The 20,323-nt window shown below is 35.9% G+C and overlaps 1 protein-coding gene across 2 annotated transcripts in view; it reads right to left on the bottom strand.

Annotated features, from left to right (window-relative positions):
• Positions 1–20,323, bottom strand: part of PSME4 (proteasome activator subunit 4) — an 88,448-nt gene that overhangs the window by 63,855 nt on the left and 4,270 nt on the right. For both annotated transcript variants that reach the window (XM_058551242.1, XM_058551243.1), the window contains exons 2-3: positions 6,599–6,739; positions 5,757–5,873 (exon numbers count right to left, since the gene is read on the bottom strand). In XM_058551242.1, the coding sequence (XP_058407225.1) occupies positions 5,757–5,873; positions 6,599–6,739 (258 nt within the window). The remainder of the gene's footprint in view (positions 1–5,756; positions 5,874–6,598; positions 6,740–20,323) is intronic.

The following is a 20,323-nucleotide window of genomic DNA, read 5'->3' as shown; positions in this document are numbered from 1 at the left end:
TGATGACATTAATAAAGTAAATGCCAAATATGTAGCAGAGAAGCCTGAGGAAAGCCAAAGGCTTAGCCTCCAGTTACTAAGACAGTGGACTTACATAAACCGGGAGGGTTATGCTTCCTGACTCCTTGGCCTTACCTACCTATCAGGACAATATTCACTTCTAAACCAGAGAAATGTACAGCAAATGATATATTCAAGATGAGAGTAGTGTGGACTGCCCACAGCCAGAAGTACTTTCAGCTTCACCTGACAATTCCTCAACTAAAATTTAATTTCAAAATAATCATAGTTGCTTTGTCATAAATGAGCTGGGAAACTGTAACACTGGCATATTCCATATACCTCTGCTTTAAACTTATAATTTAATGATAATATGGCATTTTTTTCCTTAAGAATGTGCCTAACACTTCATCTAAAAGAATTGAGTTTTACCTGCTTTCTCTAAATCTAAACAAATCCACCACCAGTTAGTCAAACACTATCCATCTTATATCTAATCTTTCAAAATCTAATATTTCTTGGTTAAATTGGCAAGTAGTCATCTTTCACAGTCACTTCACACAAAATTAGGGTCAAGATAATTTTACCATAAGAAAAGTATAAATAAAATATAACATCTTCATCACTGATATTGCATTTAACACTGGTTTTTCACTATAATTACTTAAAGAAAAAAGTATGCCTCTATGGCAAGTATTAAGAAATTGCAGGGGCCGGCGTAGTGGTTAAGTTCACGTGCTCCACTTCAGTGGCCTGGGGTTTCCAGATTCAGATCCCAGGTGTGGACCTACACACTGCTCATCAAGCTGTGCTGTGGCGGTGTCCCACATACAAAAAATAGAGGAAGACTGGCAACAGATGTTAGCTCAGGGACAACCTTTTTCAAGCAAAAAGAGGAAGCTTGGCAACAGGTGTTAGCTCAGGGACAATCTTCCTCACCAGAATAAAAAAAAAGAGAGAAAAATTGTAATAATCCTAACCAATCAGGTAAAAAAAAGCATGCATAACTGCTTTAAGTGATGACAAGCCTGATCATTTTGAACTAAGTATTTTTCTAAATCGCTTTAGAAAGAGTAGTTTCTAAAGATCACTGTAGCACAGAGACAACTTTGGAAGAAACACTATCCAAGTCATTAATAAAAATCAACCACTTATTCTCTAATTTCCAAATAAAAGACAAAACTAAAAAAAGCAAACAGAATGTTCCTCAAATACCATGTTAAAAAATCATTGCAAATACAATATTAATAACCATTGTCTATTAACAAAATAACTGTAAACTATTTTAAATTGCGACAAGTCCTCAGAGAAATTACTCTCATTGTTTCCTTATCATTTTAAATTCTGTAGCTAGAGATCATTCCTGAGCTGTTGGTAGTAACTTAAGCTTAGAAATGTGGCCCCATGTGCCAGAAACCCCCCACAGAGGTTAAGAACATGCCATTTTCTTGGGGGGGTATTGAAGGGGGGAAGGAGGGGGAACAAAGGAATTAACTCTATCTTAAGGATAAGAGCACCAATTCAAATGGTCCTTTGATAGATCAATAGAGAAACAAATACCATCAAGAACAAGTACCAGAATAGGGAAATAACAAATTTCTCCAGAAGGAGATTAATATGAAAAATGAAAAAGTCTAACACTATATGATCCCCTTAGAACACTATATACAGGGCCAGCCCCGTGGCTTAGCGGTTAAGTGCGCACACTCCGCTGCTGGCGGCCCGGGTTCGGATCCCGGGCGCGCACCGACGCACCGCTTCTCAAGCCATGCTGAGGCCGCGTCCCACATACAGCAACTAGAAGGATGTACAGCTATGACATACAACTATCTACTGGGGCTTTGGGGGAAAAAATAAATAAATAAAATTTTAAAAAACATTAAAAAAAAAAAAGAACACTATATACAAAGGAAAACTAGATACTTAAACATTTTTTTAAAAAGTAAATGAGTTATCTAGCCCCAAGCTACTCATGATGCAAATATGCAAACCTTTAATACCAAACAACCCACAAAAACTAAAATGACAGTGATGACTAAAACAAATTTATACACATAGCAATTCAAATATGAATTGTCTATGCCCATTTGCAAAAGCTGGTCTATGCATAATTCCCCACATTTTGTTAGCAGCAATACCCTTCATTAGTGTGCTGCCTACATTTCTAACTTGCATATGCTACTCCAATTAAGTTTATGGCACATTGTTTTATGATTAAAACCATGCCCGGAAGTTCAAATGCTTCTTTTATGAAGTAAACTATAAGCAATTCTTATGTTGCTAGTATCAAAAGCTCACAACCACCAAGCTCCTTTCCAATTTTGATTTTTCTATTCAATAAAAAACCCTATAAATTCTTTCCCCAGTACAAAGTAGAAACAGATGAGAATGAAAAGGGTCTTTTGCTCCTGAGGCAAAAAGAAAGCAGGAGGGCCGGAAAGAGAAGGAGAGGAAAGGGGGAGGGAGAGAGAGGAAGATAAGGGAAAAGAGAAGAAAGTTGAATAATCCTTGCTCCAAACAACAGAACCAGCTTTTTAAATCATGCTGAAATGCATGGCACTCTAAGCAGTGGTTTCAATAAGGACAAACAAATAAGGCACATGAGTTTAAGACTTGAAAGACAAACAGTTAACAAATGAAGCAACTCTTCACTTTTGATTATAAAAATAGTACTCTAAAAATAGTATGAACACATGCAGTCAGCTGACAAAACTGTTTCAAAATGTGTCAGAATACATCTAAGATGAAAATACTCAAAACAAAATACCAATTCCAAAAGCATGCCACATTAAAGGGCTCTTGAAGGGGGTTTCTGAAATAAAATGTTTGTTAAAAGTCATAATTTTATCCCTTGACTATAAAAGTTTAAAACACTTGCCATACCAGTGTGCTAAATAGAATCTTAAGTAGAAAAGTAAATTTAAAAATGTTTTAAATGATTCCTTCTTAGCAATTCAGTGGACAGAGAATAGCTCTGAGGAACAAGAAAGTAAAAGTACCATTGTATGGCAAAGATTTCAGCAAAGACACAATGTCTCTTCAAAAGACCAAGAATAGCCATGGTGTAACTTTTAAGGAAGATTTCCACATGAGCAAGGATGAGGTGAAGCTGCAGGAAGAGACATGGTAATAATATCAAGACACAGGGAAAGAACGATAACCACTGACAAAATTTCCAGGAAAACAGCTGGTATCACTGAAGAGGAAAGCCACAGATATTTATTAAATGACTACACAGGAGACTTTAAAGGAAGCGGCTGCCTGTGCAAAGGCACGCCTGTCAGGGCAGGAAGTATGACGCTTGGTTATGAAGGAGCACGTAAAGGACATATTAAAGAAGAGGAAACTACTAAAGAAATTGCCTTCCCTGCCCTATCATTTACCTAAGACTTTCAGAGGCAACCAAAAACACAGCCAGAAAAATTTCAGAGAGATAACTGATTTTTTTTTTAATTTTTTTTTTCCCCCTCAAAGCCCCAGTAGATAGTTGTACGTCATAGTTGCACATCCTTCTAGTTGCTGTATGTGGGATGCGGCCCTCAGCATGGCCGGACAAGCGGTGCTTTGGTTCGCTGCCAGGATCCGAACCTAGGCCACCAGCAGCGGAGCGCGTGCACTTAACTGCTAAGCCCCGGGGCCGGCCCAAGAGAACTGATTTTGAACACAGTTTAAAGGTCCCTGAAATCTATGAAATGGTGATTCTAGTCAAAACTTCAATAGGCTCATATTTTAAGAAGGCCCAGTCAATCCAGTCTGTGCCATGCTCCTGCCAACAGAAATACACTCAAAAGGAATCGTTACAACAAAGCTTTTATGTTAAATTTGGGGTTTTCATAATAAACATGCGTAAGAACACATTTGTACATTGTACCATTTAGTTTCATGATGAATTCTGATATTTTTATGGTTGAAATGGGTCTCCTTGTTTTAAACACATGAAATCTTCAGGAAATAAATGATTTCTGACCACTCTAATTGTGACTATTGTACAAAAACCAATTAGGGTCTAAGTTCAGGATCACCTATAGTAAGGTGTTTTTTTTTAACTCTTTCCATTTACATTATTTCACTATTTACCTATGACCTGAAAATCTTCTCAAGTCTGCCATCTATAGTTGTTTTCAAAGAATTCTCTGGTAAAGGCATAACAAAGACTGCTGAATAAGTGAAGCCTGAGGATTAATTGTGGATTAAATGAACTGAATTGGGGAGGCTACAAGAAGTGACAAAATAACATAAACATGTCTAGGATTGAGAGAGAAACCACAGAAATAAATCTCGAAAGACTTAATTTATTTATAAAAGAAAAAAAGGAGGGGCCGGCCCCATGGCTTGGCAGTTGAGTGCCCACGCTCTGCTACTGGCTGCCCGAGTTCAGATCCCGGGTGCGCACCGACGCACCACTTGTCCAGCCATGCTGAGGCCGCGTCCCACATACAGCAACTAGAGGAATGTGCAACTATGACATACAACTATCTACTACTGGGGCTTTGGGGGAAAAAAAAGGAGGAGGTTGGCAATAGATGTTAGCTTAGGGCCAGTCTTCCTCAGCAAAAAGAGGAGGATTGGCATGGATGTTAGCTCAGGGCTGATCCTCCTCATGAAAAAAAAAAAAAAAGGAGAATAATACAGGCATATAAAATGGTGCTCTTCAGGAAATGAGTATATATGTATATGACAAACAACTCTAGATAATGAGAGGAAACAGCTATTAAATACTGAAGAAAAAAATCCCTGAAAATAAATCTCAATCACAAATAACTCAAGAGCATTTTAAGCCAAACATGCTAAGATTGAGAAAATTAAGAGCTAGATCACAACTGGACAAACCCTTGTTAACAGGTAGAGATGACATTTTGCCGTCAAGTCTGAAAATCACTATTAACCAAAAAGGAGAGATGATCATATTGTACTCTGTAAATTCAGAATAAAATACAAAACATACCAAAATTAGAGATCTGGAAGAAGAAGGATGTACATACAAGAAGCCATAATCAGCAAGAGATTTATAATCTTTGCATGTTTAAACATTACTAGGAAATATAAACCAAGGACTGTGCATTTGAATAGTCTGTGTTCTAAGAACAGTCAATCACTGAACCGGATTGCTTCTTTCACTGGCAGCGTGTGCCCTCTGGTATGTGCGTGCTCCCTGGAATATGCAAAGCTCCTCTTCTGGAAGCATTCACTTTAAGAATTGAAACACATGTGGATATATTATGAAGAATGCCAGATGTGCATTACATTTAATGACAAAATATTAGATTTCAAACAAAAATCTCTCGCTTTCTTAGGTGATGTTAGCTGTTAGAGACACCTTGGTGGGGACTGGCCCCGTGGCTTAGCGGTTGAGTGCTCGCGCTCCGCTGCTGGTGGCCCAGGGTTCGGATCCTGGGCGCGCACTGACGCGCCGCTTCTCTGGCCATGCTGAGGCCGCGTCCCACATGCAGCAACTAGAGGGATGTGCAGCTATGACATACAACTATCTACTGGGGCTTGGGGGAATAAATAAATAAATAAATAAAATTATTAAAAAAAAAAAAAAAGAGACACCTTGGTGGGAAATCTTAAGTGCAGCTTCGGACATAGTTTAAAGAGGGCAACAAATTGTTTTAGCAGTCAAGTTACACAGAAACGAGCACATTAAAATGTATATTTGCTTGCTTATCTCAAATAACCAAATTTCTCAATTATGATCAACCTCCTAAAAGCCCCTAAAGTGCTCCCAAAGAAGTACTTTAAATGGAAATACTTACTTAGGAAACCAATTTAATCCCAGGTGCTCTGTCTTGGAATATAATATTCTTTCCACCATGTCATAAAGTGGTCTCCAAGGTAACTCCAAATCATCTCTTGAAAGAAGTTCTTTTTTCCTAATTAAAAAAAAGGAAATAAGGCACAGATGTTAGCCCAGGGCCGTCTTCCTCAGCAAAAAAAAGAGGAGGCTTGGCGGATGTTAGCTCAGGGCTGATCTCCTCACAAAAAAAAAAAAAAAAAAAAAGGAAATACGTATGTATGTAATGTGTATACAGGTACCTACTACAGAGGCAGGACAGCTATTAAACGTTTCTGTCATCATACTAGGTTTTGCTTTTCCCATTCATACCCAACCACTGGCAGAACACAGTATTAGGAAGAACAATGCACCAGATTCTTGCTGCTGCTTAAACCTCAAAGAGCACCAGGTGAACAGGAACATTTAAATTTGTGCTACCATTATTGTACATCAATTTCATTCTTTGCCACACTATCTATGGAATTCTTAATGTTTCCAGCATTGTGCTGGGTGCCTTGGGATAAGCAAAAGAATAAATGATCCCTTTCCAAGAGTCTTACAACCTATATAAGGGAAGATAATTGGTACAAATGAAATAATCAGACAACATATAGTTCGAAGGCTTCATGCAGGAGATGGTTTTAATTAAAAGGTTAATTAACACATATAGTTAAACATATGATAAAGTTTTCTGCAATCTTTTTCCAAACTGGCAATTTGGGACTTGGTCTTCTTACCAAAGAATACTTAGCCCTTATTCTCTAAAACCTTGAAGAAACAAACCAAAAAAATCTTAGCAGAAATCATAGGAAATTGACTTACTTTAACAAGTTGATCAAGAGACGGGCAAATCCCTGCATCATGCTGATTTCCAGTTTTGGAATTGATACCAGCTCATATAATAACTTGATAAAAAGAACATGATCTTCTTTGCTAAATTTTCTCCCATAAAGTCGAATATATCTGCAAGAGAAAAATCAATATACCCTTTAAAAATAGGTATGGTGAAACACCACGTTTGCTGCGGCATTATTCACAATAGCCAAGGTGTGGAAGCAACATAAATGTCTACTGACTAATGAAAGTATAAAGAAAATGTGGTATATACATACGATGGATATTATTCAACCTTTAAAAAGAAGAAATTCTGTCAGATGCTACAACATGGATGAATCTTGAGGACACTATGCTAAATGAAATAAGCCAACAAAAAAAAGACAAATACTGCATGATTCTACTTCTATGAGGTATCTAAAGTAATCAAACTCATAGAAACAGTGTAGAATGTGGTTGCCAGGAGCGGGGGGCGGGGACAGGGACAGGGAATTGTTGTTCAGTGGGCACAGTTTGAGTTATGCAAGATGAAAAAGTTCTAGAGATGTGTCATACAACAATGTACATATAGTTAACAATACTGTACTACACACTTAAAAATTATTAAAAGGATAAATTTGTGGGTTTTGTCACAAGAAAAAAAACGTTGTGACACTTGAATTTCAAATGCCTTTGGACCGGCCCCGTGGCTTAGTGGTTAAGTGCGTGCGCTCCGCTGCTGGCGGCCGGGGTTCGGATCCCGGACGCGCACTGACGCACGGCTTCTCCGGCCATGCTGAGGCCGCGTCCCACATACAGCAACTAGAAGGATGTGCAGCTATGACATACAACTATCTACTGGGGCTTTGGGGGGAAAATAAATAAAAATAATTAAATAAATAAATAATAATTTCAAATGCCTTTGATGTTAAGCATTTTATTTCCACTCATCATTACACATGAAAGAATTATTCTGTATTTTAATTAAGAGATTACCAAATAAGTATTATAAACAAAAGGCTTATAACGATAACTGAATTCTCATCAACATTTAATGACCAAGTGAAAAACACTGCCACCTTATTGTTGTATGGTCTTAACTGGCCTCTGGTCATAAGTAACCTGAAAAGAATTCCTGTGCCCCTAATTCCTTTATTAAGCAAATGCTCATTCAAGATAATGATATACATATAACTCCTGGAAACTACTTAAAAACAGCATGTCACAACACAATTAAAGGTAAACAGAACAAAATACAGATATAGAAGTTTACTGTTTTAACCACAAGAATCTTTGAAGAATGCATATGGCTTACTTAGAATCTTGAAACAATCTGGCAAGTTACATAACTTGTACTACTTGTTTCTAAAACCTAATTCATAATTATAATAAAATTAAATTACTACCAAAAATAATATGTATTTTACCTCAAAAGCATACACTTTCAATTTTTTAACTTTAGAGAACCAATTTAATCAAAGCAAGAATGACTATCATAGCATATTTAAGGATTCAGAAGTAACTAAAACTAAGTTAACAAAACTTACTTAGAACAAATTACTGGATACTTAAAATCATAAACTCCTTTGAGGAACACCATCTTACAGAAAATTAAATACATAAATCAACAGAAAAAATAGCATTAACATTCCTTAAACGATTTTCAGCACTTCCCCAACAGCCAAGATCAAAACTTAACTTTTAAAATTAGGGTACCTAACTGCTTTTCTTTTCCCAGAAATACCTCAAAATTCTTGGTCCGCTAAGAACACTCTTTTTCATTTTCTTAGGCTGTGTGTATTTATTCAGCTTTTTTCTGTCATTTCAAAGTATAATCCCATGATCTCACGTTGGTATTATGCAATCGGACAGTATGAGGGGCAGAGCAATGAGACAAGCGTTATTGTTTTGCCTCTGCCAGTAATTACTGTGAAAGTTTCTTAACCACTCTGGGCTGGTAAAGCAAACGGATTGGTGAAGACAATATATAGAGACTAAGCCCAGGGCTGCCGGAGGCACTTCAGGCTGCTGAATAAACATGCTACAGCCTCTTGAAGCCTCCCTCAATTTCAACCTAAATTTAGGAGTAAAAACTAGAATCATTTAAATGGTACTTTCAAATGAAAATAAACTATATCCCTAAAATATGGCAGCCATTTTTAAGATAAAACAGAAGAGTTCAAAGAGCATTCCTTGCTTTCAGCGGCTACTTCAGGCCTTGCCAGGACTCCAGATACCCCTGGAGTTACGTACTCACTCTTCCCTGTGACTAGGATACTTCTGTGGAAAAACTGGAGAAACACTGCTCTTAGCCCCCGAAATAACTCAGCTACAGCAGCCCATTGCTTTTACTGCAGTAGAAAGACGACTGTGTACTGAACATCAGGGACATAAAATTCACAGAGCTCAAAACTTAGTACTATGAAAAGAAGATACCAACAGGGGGATTCCTAGAGGAGCTAGTACTGCTGACAACACTAGAGATTTTAGGGGGATTACTCAGAAACCTTCTATTTCACCCTGTCAACTAGCAAATAGGTCTTGACAACCAGAAAGTGGTTCTCGTCTCAGCATTTCTCAAAATGCAGTCCCAGAAGATTTCTTCTGAAGAGCACAAAAAGTACTAAGAGAAGAACATTAATAATTAGTCTTCATTAAAATTAAGAACTTTTATTCACAATAACACATCATTAAAAGTGAAAAGCCCAGTCAGATACTTGGAATACATATATCGATGCAACGAAGAACTCATATCCAAATTACATAAGAACTCCTTCAATTCAATAAGAAAAAGACACTACTCAATAAAAAATGGACAAAAGACTAGGTAGGCACTTCTCAAAGACAACATCCAGATGGCTAATAAGCATATGAAAAGATACTCAACATCATTACTCATCAATAAAAGCAAATTAAAACCACAAGAAAGTACCACTTCACACTCACGAAATCAGGTAAAATTAAAAAGCTTAACAACACCCAGTTTTGGTGACAATGTGGAGAAACTGGACCTTTCATGTGTTACTGGTGGGAATATAAAGTGGTATAGCGACTCTGGAAAAACTGCCTGACACTACCTAGTAAAACTAAACAAAGGTCTAGTCGATGACGCACCAATCTCACCACTAGATATATGCAATGAAATACATACACCAACCAAAGACATGTACAAAAATGTGTATAAATCTCACAATCACCATGCTGAGGAAAAGAAGCCAAACACAAAAGAATGCCTATCGTATGATTCCATTTTAAAGAATGGACAAAACTAATCAATGGTGTCAAAAGTGAGCAGTGGTTATCTCTGGAGAAGGAGTATTGGTAGGGACCAGAGAACTTTATAGGGTGCTGAAAATATTCTACATCTGTGTGATGGTTCCATGAGTGTATACACATAAAAATTCATCAAGTTCCACCTTTAAGACTAGTGCATTCAACACACTTTATTGAATGATGCTATACGTCAATTTTTAAAAAGAAAGATATAGATAAAATGAGACTAGAAACATGAATGGAGTATAAGTTTATCTTTAGGGGAAAAATGTGATCAAAAGATCACTATATCAGAATTATGTACAGTAGCTGAAATGTACATCTCTGGGCTCCATCTTAGTTCTAGTCCATCAAAAATATTGGGAGTGTTAAATGCAATAAACCTGTAAAGAAAAAGAAAATTTCTTTTTTAAAAAGAAATTTTAGAAATACTGAGTGGAGGCTAAGGATCTTCATGTTTTAAAACTACTCTAGTTGATTATTCTGTATCTTTATGTTCAAAAATCCTACTTTAGACCATATTTAGAGACAGTCCATTCCTTTTTTCTAATTTATTTTCATATTAAATTTTAGAACTAAAAATTACTATTAGATGTCTCAAAACCCTGGTAACAGTCATGATTGAACTTTTGAATAGAATACTTCTTAAACTATCCAGAATATATAGATGACAAGTCATTATGTTCCATCCTCCCACAGAGGGGGAAAAAACAATAGAAGATAACACAAAAGTACTTTTCAACAGCTTCCTCCTCAAAACCTTACAGTATATTAATCAAATGTTTTAATTTTTAATCTCGAGTAAAGAAAGAGTGGCACACTAGGAACAGTAACTATTTAATAAAATGTACAATACTGCCGAGGTTTTTTCTACTATACATCCTAAAGATAGTTTAGTATACATTACAAGGAAATTTTAAGTAAAATATAAAATTAAACAACACTACTGAAATAAACTAAGAATTAGACCTTGGCTAGAAACTAAAAATATTGGTTTTCAATAAGCTTTATCATTCATCAGGTATTTTTCTTCAAGGCAATCACTAGGTTTCTAAGGTTCTAACTATATCAATCAATCAAAATGAACATTATTTTCGAGCAACATTAAAACTATTTGTAATTATAAAACTTGAAAGACACTTAGCAATGATATTTAACCTTAAGTAAATGCTTTATTTTGGTTAGTCCTACTCAAAACACAAAAAAACGGAATTTTAGTTTGAAAATTTAAAAACCAGAATTGAACTAATTTCATTGAAAGCACTTAAAAGTGTTTACGGATCATTTTTTTTATATCCTACATCTAGCAATATATCCTAAGTAAAAATTCAGAATATCAAAGTCAAAATACCAAAAAGTTTTTCAATGCACATTTTTAATAATAAAAACTTCCTGAAAACGAAATCTGAAAGTCCAATATAAGAGAATGGTTTGTTAAATTGCAGTTTATGCCTATAGACTATAATGTAGTAATTTAAAATTATGTTTTCAAAGAAATTTTTGTGGATGTGGAATGGAACATCATATAAAAAAGCAGGATACAAAACATACAATATAACTGCAACTAAATAAAAATATATAATTATGCAGTAAGCTTAAAAGATAAAGCAAAGACCATACAATGTTACCTCTGAGTGGTAAAACTGAGTGATTTTCATGTTCTTCTATATACCCTTCAGTTTAACTTTTCTAAAGCAAATAAATATTATTTTTATAATTAAAATCAACATGTAAATTTTGGTTGTAAAATGCAAACAAGTTTAAAATCAGGTAATTAATATTTCTGCATTTCTACTATTATCTTAATAAAGTATCCCTTATCAAAGACTACTAAAGGTCCTATTTAAAAGAGCATGGGAGGCAAGTTGCATGGTTCTCACTAGCGAAAAATGACACCAAGAGAGCGTGAATGGATGTTTAAATCCATTGAGTTCATAATGATACTAAAAAATATAAATACAAACAAAAGAAAACCTCACAGATCACACCTTTGAAGAATGCTAGGGAACCAAGTCATTACCTTAAAAACTGGTAAATAAACAGAACCAATTAAGCATTTATCCTGCAAAGATATCACTACTTTGCAGTTTCTAATGTTAGGATGGCTACTAACATCACAAAAAGGAAGAACCAGGGACTATGCATCTCCTGATAACAGTATACAATACCACCTATTACATAGTCTTGAAAAAGAAAATGAAACTTTATGTGCTGAATAACAGCAACAAAAGTAATCACTCTGCATCTTTAACATTTCAACCTGACTTCGACTAAAAGTAATTAGAATTATATAATTAATAAAGCTGACTTTAAAAGACACACAGAAAAATTGTGAACTTACAGAATCTATGCTCTCTCTTCAATCTTCTGTGGAACACCTATAAGAACTGGTCATAAACTAGGCCACAAAGAAAACTCACTTAATTCTAACATGTGGACATTATTCTGGCCAAATTGTCTAAAAAATAAATTAGAAAATATTAACGAAGTATAATAAAAAGTAACCAAATCATTTAAACACACACATGAGTCTTAATTAAACAGCCAGTATCAGGCTTAAGACATTCCCCCTCCAAGAGGCACTTCCTTTAAAATCAGAGTCAGGACAATAATGATTACTCTTACCGTTATTATTTAGCATTATTCTGAATCTACAAAAATAGGGCAATTGTTTCAGGAAAGGTAGAATAGTATGGTGTCAATGCTAAGATTATATCTAAAACATCTGAAACAATCAACCAAAAAAATACTACTGCAGAATATGTTTTTTTTTTTCTTTTGCTAAGGAAGATTTGCTCTGAGCTAACACCTGTTCCAATCTTCCTCTATTTTTTAGTATGTGGGCCACCAGCACAGCATGGCTACTAACAAAGGTCTGCGCCTGGGAACTGAACCCGGGCCAAAGAAGCGGAGCAGGCTGAACTTAACCACTAGGCCACCAGGGCTGGCCCTCAGAATGTGTTTTAAAATCAGCAGCCTTCCTGTATGGTACCCAAATAAAAAATAATGGTGGTTGAAAGAAAATTGTTCCATTCATAATACCAACAAAAAGGTTAATTAGAAATTTTTATAAAAGAAATGTGTAGAAGTTACATTTTAAAACGTTACCAAAATATAAAATATTTGAGTAAATGGCGAGACATAAGAATTTTTTTAAACGTCTCAATACCTGACAGCTAGGGCTAAATACAGCAAGGAAAACTACCATGGCCAATAAAATCCCTGAACAAGTCCAAAATTTAATTTCAGACAGTAACTTCAACTTCTCCCTCTCCCAAAAAAAAAAAAAAAAACCACACTTTTCTGTAGCTATATCATAACTATATATAGCTGTAGCTATATTCCTTCTGTCCCTAAAGTCTCACCAAATAGAAAAAAAAGGGGAAAATTAGTAGAGAAAACCAGAGGACCAGGAACAAATTACTTTGACTTTATTCCAGAACTAAGTCGTCCATCATCACATATAATATTAAAAGTGCAGATACAACTTCTCACTGCTAAAAACAGTGAGTGAGGGCCGGCCCCGTGGCTTAGCGGTTAAGTGCGCGCACTCTGCTGCTGGCGGCCCGGGTTCGGATCCCGGACGCGCACCGATGCACCGCTTCTCCGGCCATGCTGAGGCCACGTCCCACATACAGCAACTAGAAGGATGTGCAACTATTATGTACAACTATCCCCTGGGACTTTGGGGGTTAAAAAAAAAAAAAACAGTGAGTGAACAAATAAAACAAAGTGGATTTCTCATAAACCCACCTCTCCTTTTCCTTTCACTCAATTACCTGTTTATTCAAAAAGCATTTCTAGAGCAAATGACATGTCCAGGATAAGAGTATGATTCAAATAGTCCCTTTAGGCCAAGAATTCACAATCAGATAGGAGGAAACATCACATGTGTATGGAAAACTATACAGAAGTAAGAGGGATAAATGAAGTATTATTAGAGTTTTGTGATTCATTTTTTTTTTTTAACCAAAGTTTCATCACATATAAGTGGTCATTGAACTGAATCTTGAAAGATTAGAAAACCGTCATCACTCTGAATAGGCAACACAAGGTCAAGATAATCTGAGCATTTGCAGGAAGAGGCACAGGAGACAGCTCTAGGTAGAGGAACAGAGCAAGAACAGGGTACTTCCGTGGCTAGAAAACACAACCGACAGAATGTTCCTTATTCTCCCATTTCCCCTCCAAAGAGGTCAAGCTGAGGATTAAGAAGAGGATACAATATCACAAACAAATAAATAATAAAGGATATTAATTCCAAGTGACTTGCAGGTATGGAACAAAGGCAAGTTAGGTGTTATCTAAAGTGGAGAATGTCTTATGTTTCCATACTAGCTTGCTTTGCAACTCTCAACATTACAACCAACGCTGGATAGATAGAATATTTGATTTCAACACAGCAGCCAAGCAAGCAGGAGAAGCATCGTTCTAACAAGTTTGCTGAGAATTCAAACAGCTTCTACGTCAGTCCCCTGGGCAAGTCATTTAATCTGTGTATTTGTAAAATCTGGGTTTCCTTACAAGGCTATGGTGATCGATAACTGATTAATATACATAAAAGACATTCTGATTTAATTGTTCTGGAGTGGGACCGCAGGTACTAGTTGCTTTTTATAAGTTCCCCAGATATTTCACTACATTTGAGAACACTGTACCTCAGCAGCCTGACTGGAGCACAATATATGCTTTTTAAAATCTATTTATTTATTTATTTTTTAAATTTTATTTATTCATTTTTCCCCCAAAGCCCCAGTAGACAGTTGTACGTCATAGATGCACATCCTTCTAGTTGCTGTATGTGGGACGCGGCCTCAGCATGGCCGGAGAAGCGGTGCGTCGGTGCACGCCCGGGCCCCGAACCCGGGCCCCGAACCCGGGCCGCCAGCAGCGGAGCACGCGCACTTAACCGCTAAGCCACGGGGCCGGCCCTAAAATCTATTTAAATCATTAAAAATGTAATGCTAATATAATATGTTTCAAACTATATTTCTTTAATTACTTATGAGGCTAAATATACCTTAAGATGTTTGCTTACTACATATTATAATTATTTTCTTGTGAATTATTTGTTCATATCCTTAGAAGCATAGCTGTCCTTTAAGACTTTTCCTTCATGAAGTCTTCCCTCATCCCCAACCAAAAGTGCTATCTCTGTCCTGTCTGCCCCTTAATAGCTTGTACCAAACATGAGTATTTTCCACATTCCATCTCATACTATAGTTATGTATGTATACATTATTGTATTTCTTTAGATAACTGAAAGCTACTTGGTGGCAGGGACCATGCCGCTACACCTATATAACCCTCAGCTCTAACCAGAGATGAAACAAGGTGGACATTATGAGAAACATTTTTTCAACTGATTGGACGTACACGTATATCTTGAGGAATATACTAGCTTACGTAATTCCAAACAGCTCACCAAGGCTAATTCTATTTTTAAAAAGAAAAAAAAAAACTTCAAACTAACAATAAATATTTGACCAAATTAAGCAATTTGGCTTTAAAACATTAAGAGTAGGTTTCCAAAACACACTAAACATCAGGTCTATCATCTTTACCAATTGATGAAGACTCCACACAGACAAGGAGATCTGAAGTATACAGTTCTCTTTATCCTCATCCACCAGATGTTGAACAAGACTCAGTGGAATTTCAGCATATTGTATTTCAGAGTTATATTTCTTATGACATTAAAACTGACATGACAATTTCAAGAGTAATAAAGTCATTCACTATTAACACCTAATAATGATGCCTTTATTCTTTTCCCAGTTGTTTCTCTCTTGACACATGGATAAAGAGCATTCATTTCATGAAATGCTTTGAGTGTCACTTAAGAGCCAGACATGGCAACGTGCAATGGAAACAAAACAAAAATAAGTAACAAATGGTCCTGGAGCATGCAGCCTAGAGAGGGAGACAGGTAACTGATTATTTCAAGATGATGCTCTGAATACAGACTTTAACTCCTATATGGTCAACTTGCTCATATCTCTGATTAAATGACTTGCTCTGAAGTCCTCCTTACCTAACTAAATCCTACCTCAAGAGTGGCTCTCCTTCCCTGAGCAGTCTTCCCAGGCTCTCTAGCCCTAGGCGCTTTCCTTCTTCTGGACTCAGACATGTGGTTAAGAGCAAGCGCTCTGTGGTCATCAGGCAACTCCGCTGTAACAGAACCTCACTAAGCCTCATTCTTTCCATAGTAAAACTGGGATAATCAATGTACCTTCAGTTCATAGGGTTGTTTGAGAAAAATCGAATGAAATAATGAATGTAAAGCACTTAACAAAGCGCTGGCACATTCTGAGCCCTCAAAACACGACAGGTAGTATCTATGCCACTCAACAATCTATTAATGCTCTCCTGTAAGATCCCTCAGGTTACTGATCTTCTTAAACTGTTGCAACTTTTCATTTGCATGCCTTGTATCTTTATATTTCAATAAGTAAGTGCTGATTATATGAGCTGAAGTATAGAAACAAACCTGTAAAATCAGTAGCTTTCAAACTTTTTGGCAACAACCCACAGTAATAAATATATAACTCAGTATACACATAAACATACACATGTAACTGAAACAAAGGTCATGAACATTCATCCTTATTACTTTCAAATTCACTCTAATAATTCTAGTCTAGTTCACCAACCAACCAACCAACCAACCAAAAACCCAAAAACAAAAACTGGTCAAGATCTACTAAACTGATTTCATATCCCTTTGGTCATAACCCACAATTTGGAAAATTCTCTATCAACACTTATAAATGAACACATAGATGAAAAATTGTGAGACCCCCCCCTAAAAAAAGCACCAAAAACAAAGTAGAAAAAGTCTTAAGATATGTCTGTTAAATTATAATTTTTTTTAAAAATTACATTTCTAAATCATCCCTGAACTTGTTAAATGGTAACTTTTTCCTGTCACACACAAAATAGGGACCTCTGTTTGGTATATGTTGACAGAAATTTGACATTTTATTGAGATCTTTGGAAGTAACCTACCCTCCCTTAGAACACAAACTACCCTGACTAAACTCTCCAGTAATCTGCCTAAAATATAAACACTCACATGCAAAAGATTACGTTCATAAAATTTCTTGCTCTAAGAACTTCGATTTCATCCTTGGCTTAAAAAAGAAAATTGTCATAAAATGAAATGAAACACCCACACTTAGCCCAGAGATTACTAACACATTCCATTTAGACTGTCTACCATTAGAAGATTATAAAGCATTTTTAATAATTCTTGAGCAACCTCCAACTTACTTGAACTACAATACTATTCTCAAACCCATTTCACAGCTGCAATGATGTTATTTCCTTAGAAAGGGAAAAAGCCTTTATTATATTGTTAAACTCTAAAATTCAGTGTCAATAAAGATTCTGTCAACTGGTTTGAAACTCAAGGATGGAATACAACATGACATAAAATAAGATCTGACCCTATAAACCACTAACGTTAGGAAACTGACAAAAGTATACAAAGGCCAGAAAACTAAAACCACGTGAGTCAATTAGCTTTACGTGAACATCATAAATTAAGTTCCAAGTTACATTTACAATACTGGGCACATGAGTGTTATTTACCTCTCTTTTTCTTTTCTTTCTTTCTTTGTTTTGTGTTTTGGCAGATTATAATTTCCAAAGCAAAAACAGTATTGGAGTTGTGGATTTACTTTTCTAGGTAACACAATACAGTTTTAAATTTAAATAATCAATTAATTAAAATTCAGGGTCAAGGTATTATGAAAACATCCAAATTAGCATGAAAAGATGATGACCACTACCAAATTTTACAGTTCCTCTACCAAAAAATTGTAATAACTATACTCTAATTTTTTAATACTAAATATTTAACTATAGAAATTATTATAGATTTTTAAATCAAAGTCTTGGACAAACTCCCTGATGCAACCAATATAATCTACTTTCTTCTCTAACTTCGCTAAACCCCATTCTCCTATCCCCCCCACCTTGGGCTATGAAACACACCATTCTCTTCCTTAACCAAAATGCTCCTTCCCTACACTTTGGTTAATATATACTTTCTTTTGAACTTAGTATTAAAATAGACCTCATCCCAGACTCATTTTCTCCATTTTAACTGTAAAAGTAACAATTCCTTAGAATTGCGTAATGCTTTTGTTTACAAAGAACAAAAGAGTTAATTCTAATATTATTGAGTACCTATGAATGTATACACCACTGTACTAAATGCTGGGAGGGAAAGAGAGGTAAATATGGAAAACACTGACCTCAAAACAGCTCACAGGAGAAGGAAGATATGTACACAAAGAATACAAAACCATGAACAAGGGATCAAAAGAGAATGCACTAAAAGAGAAGACATGCTAAGCGTAGGCCGAATATGGAAGTAGCCAACCTCGGGATTCCAAATGGGAATATTTATACTATGTGCTGCTTTTAACATTCCAGTGGCAGTCTCAATGAACGTAGGTTTTTTGTTGTCATTTGCTTGCTGTTGCTTTTATTACCATGCTCTCAGCTTGCTGTTGCTTTTATTACCATGCTCTCAGCTTGCTGTTCACACAGTATGAATGAGATTTTGATCTAATTTTCTACAAAGGTTAGAGGGAAACACAGATTTGGATTTTGTATTAAAAAGCGGGGGGCAGGGTGGGAGATTCACTAGTAACGAGTCTCACTTAATAGAAAAAAGTTAACTTTCGGGTTCCACAATGAGAAAAACTGGTTTAGAAGTTGTCTGCTTATTTACTAATAAATAAGCGTCCCTTAAAAAACAAGAATTTGCCTCCATTTCACTTCAATTAAGAACATGTATTTCAAAGACAATTTTATTTCACAACACTGCAGCAACACCACTTGGGAAAATTGTTTTTAAATGATATGTTCAGATCTCAGAAGAACAATGAATATTATTGTTTCACTAATTTTCTTTTCTAACTGCTTTTCTCAGTGCCTCAGTGTAGGGTGTTAAAACACACTGGTAAGAATGAGAATTTTTTTAAGTAAGGTACTTAGAATTTATATTTTCTTTCCCCAAATTTCTTCATGGAGCTACACCTTGCCTAGTCTGTCCCTAAAGGAACAAAAATGTGCACGAAAAGAAAAAGCACACTGGAACTTCCCCAAAGGGCAGAATCCTTCACAGACATAACCCAAGTCCCAAAAACAGTGCCTGGCCCATACGAGGCACTCAGAAAATAATTTGTTCAAAGACTCCTGCCTCTACTACTTTGCGTCAAACCATGCGTTAACCTATGAACCTCAGTGTCTTTGTTTTTAAAATGGAAATTCAAAGGAGTTCTAGTTACCCCATTGATTGATTCTATGTCTCCAACGTTAAAAGAGGGAAAAGAAAGATGTCATAATATAAAAATGTTCACTAATGAGCTATTTTTTAATCTCTGTCCATGAAGTCTGTTTGTAGTAGCCTTAAACAAAACAATACAAATGAAATGGAAACTCAGGTAAAATCACAAATTTTTTTTAAATAATTTTATTTATTTTATTATCCCCCCCGCCCAAAGCCCCAGTAGATAGTTGTATGGCATAGCTGCACATCCTTTTAATTGCTGTATGTGGGACGCGGCCTCAGCATGGCTGGAGAAGCGGTGCGTTGGTGCGCGCCCAGGATCCGAACCGGGCCACCAGCAGCGGAGCGCGCGCACTTAACCGCTAAGCCATGGGGCTGGCCCTAAAATCACAAATTTTGCTAAAAAGCAGAACTTCACAAGGTTGATCAAAGTGATAATGGATTACTGTTCACTTTTTACGTTTGATAATTGTATTGGTATTGATCTTTTGTTTGTTTAATTCTTTTCCCTTAGAGATAAACACTGGAAAGACTTATGAATGAAGTAATGTGCTTCAACTATAATAGGGGTGATGGTGGTGGAAGGAACATGATTAGCCAGGAGTTGATAACTGTTGAAGATGGGTGATGGGTACATGGAGTTCATTATACTTTTTTACTTTGTATATGTTTGATATTTTCCATAATAAAAAAATATTTAAAGCAAAACAAATAAAAAATACTAGACAACTGTTCAAATCACATTTATTGACTAATGAGATTTAGGCAGAAACAGCCAGTTAACTAGTGAGGAGAAAACTGAGTAGGTGTTTTAAAAGAATGATTAAGAGATGTCCCTGGAAAATGCGAAGGCCTCAAATATTTTTTAAAATGTTTGACATGGCTATGAAAACTGAAATGGGTACATCTGTGGGGACAGGAGGTATATGGGAACTCTGTACTTTCTGCTCAATTTTGCTCTGAACCTAAAACTGCCCTAAAAAGTCAAGTTTAATTAAAAAAAAAAAAATCAAACGTGAAGGATAGCTCATTATGCTATTACACAACTTAGGAAAATTCATGTCTCCAAAATCACTTACTTCATTCATTTTGTTTTTTCAATGAAAAGTTAACTTTCTCACCACAAGAAATTTCTCCCATTTTTACTGTGGTCACTT

The sequence above is a fragment of the Diceros bicornis genome, chromosome 12 (genome assembly GCF_020826845.1).
Source record: "Diceros bicornis minor isolate mBicDic1 chromosome 12, mDicBic1.mat.cur, whole genome shotgun sequence".
NCBI lineage: Eukaryota > Metazoa > Chordata > Mammalia > Perissodactyla > Rhinocerotidae > Diceros > Diceros bicornis.
The sequence above is the reverse complement of the archived record's forward strand: the minus strand, read 5'-3'. Positions and strand labels throughout refer to the sequence as shown.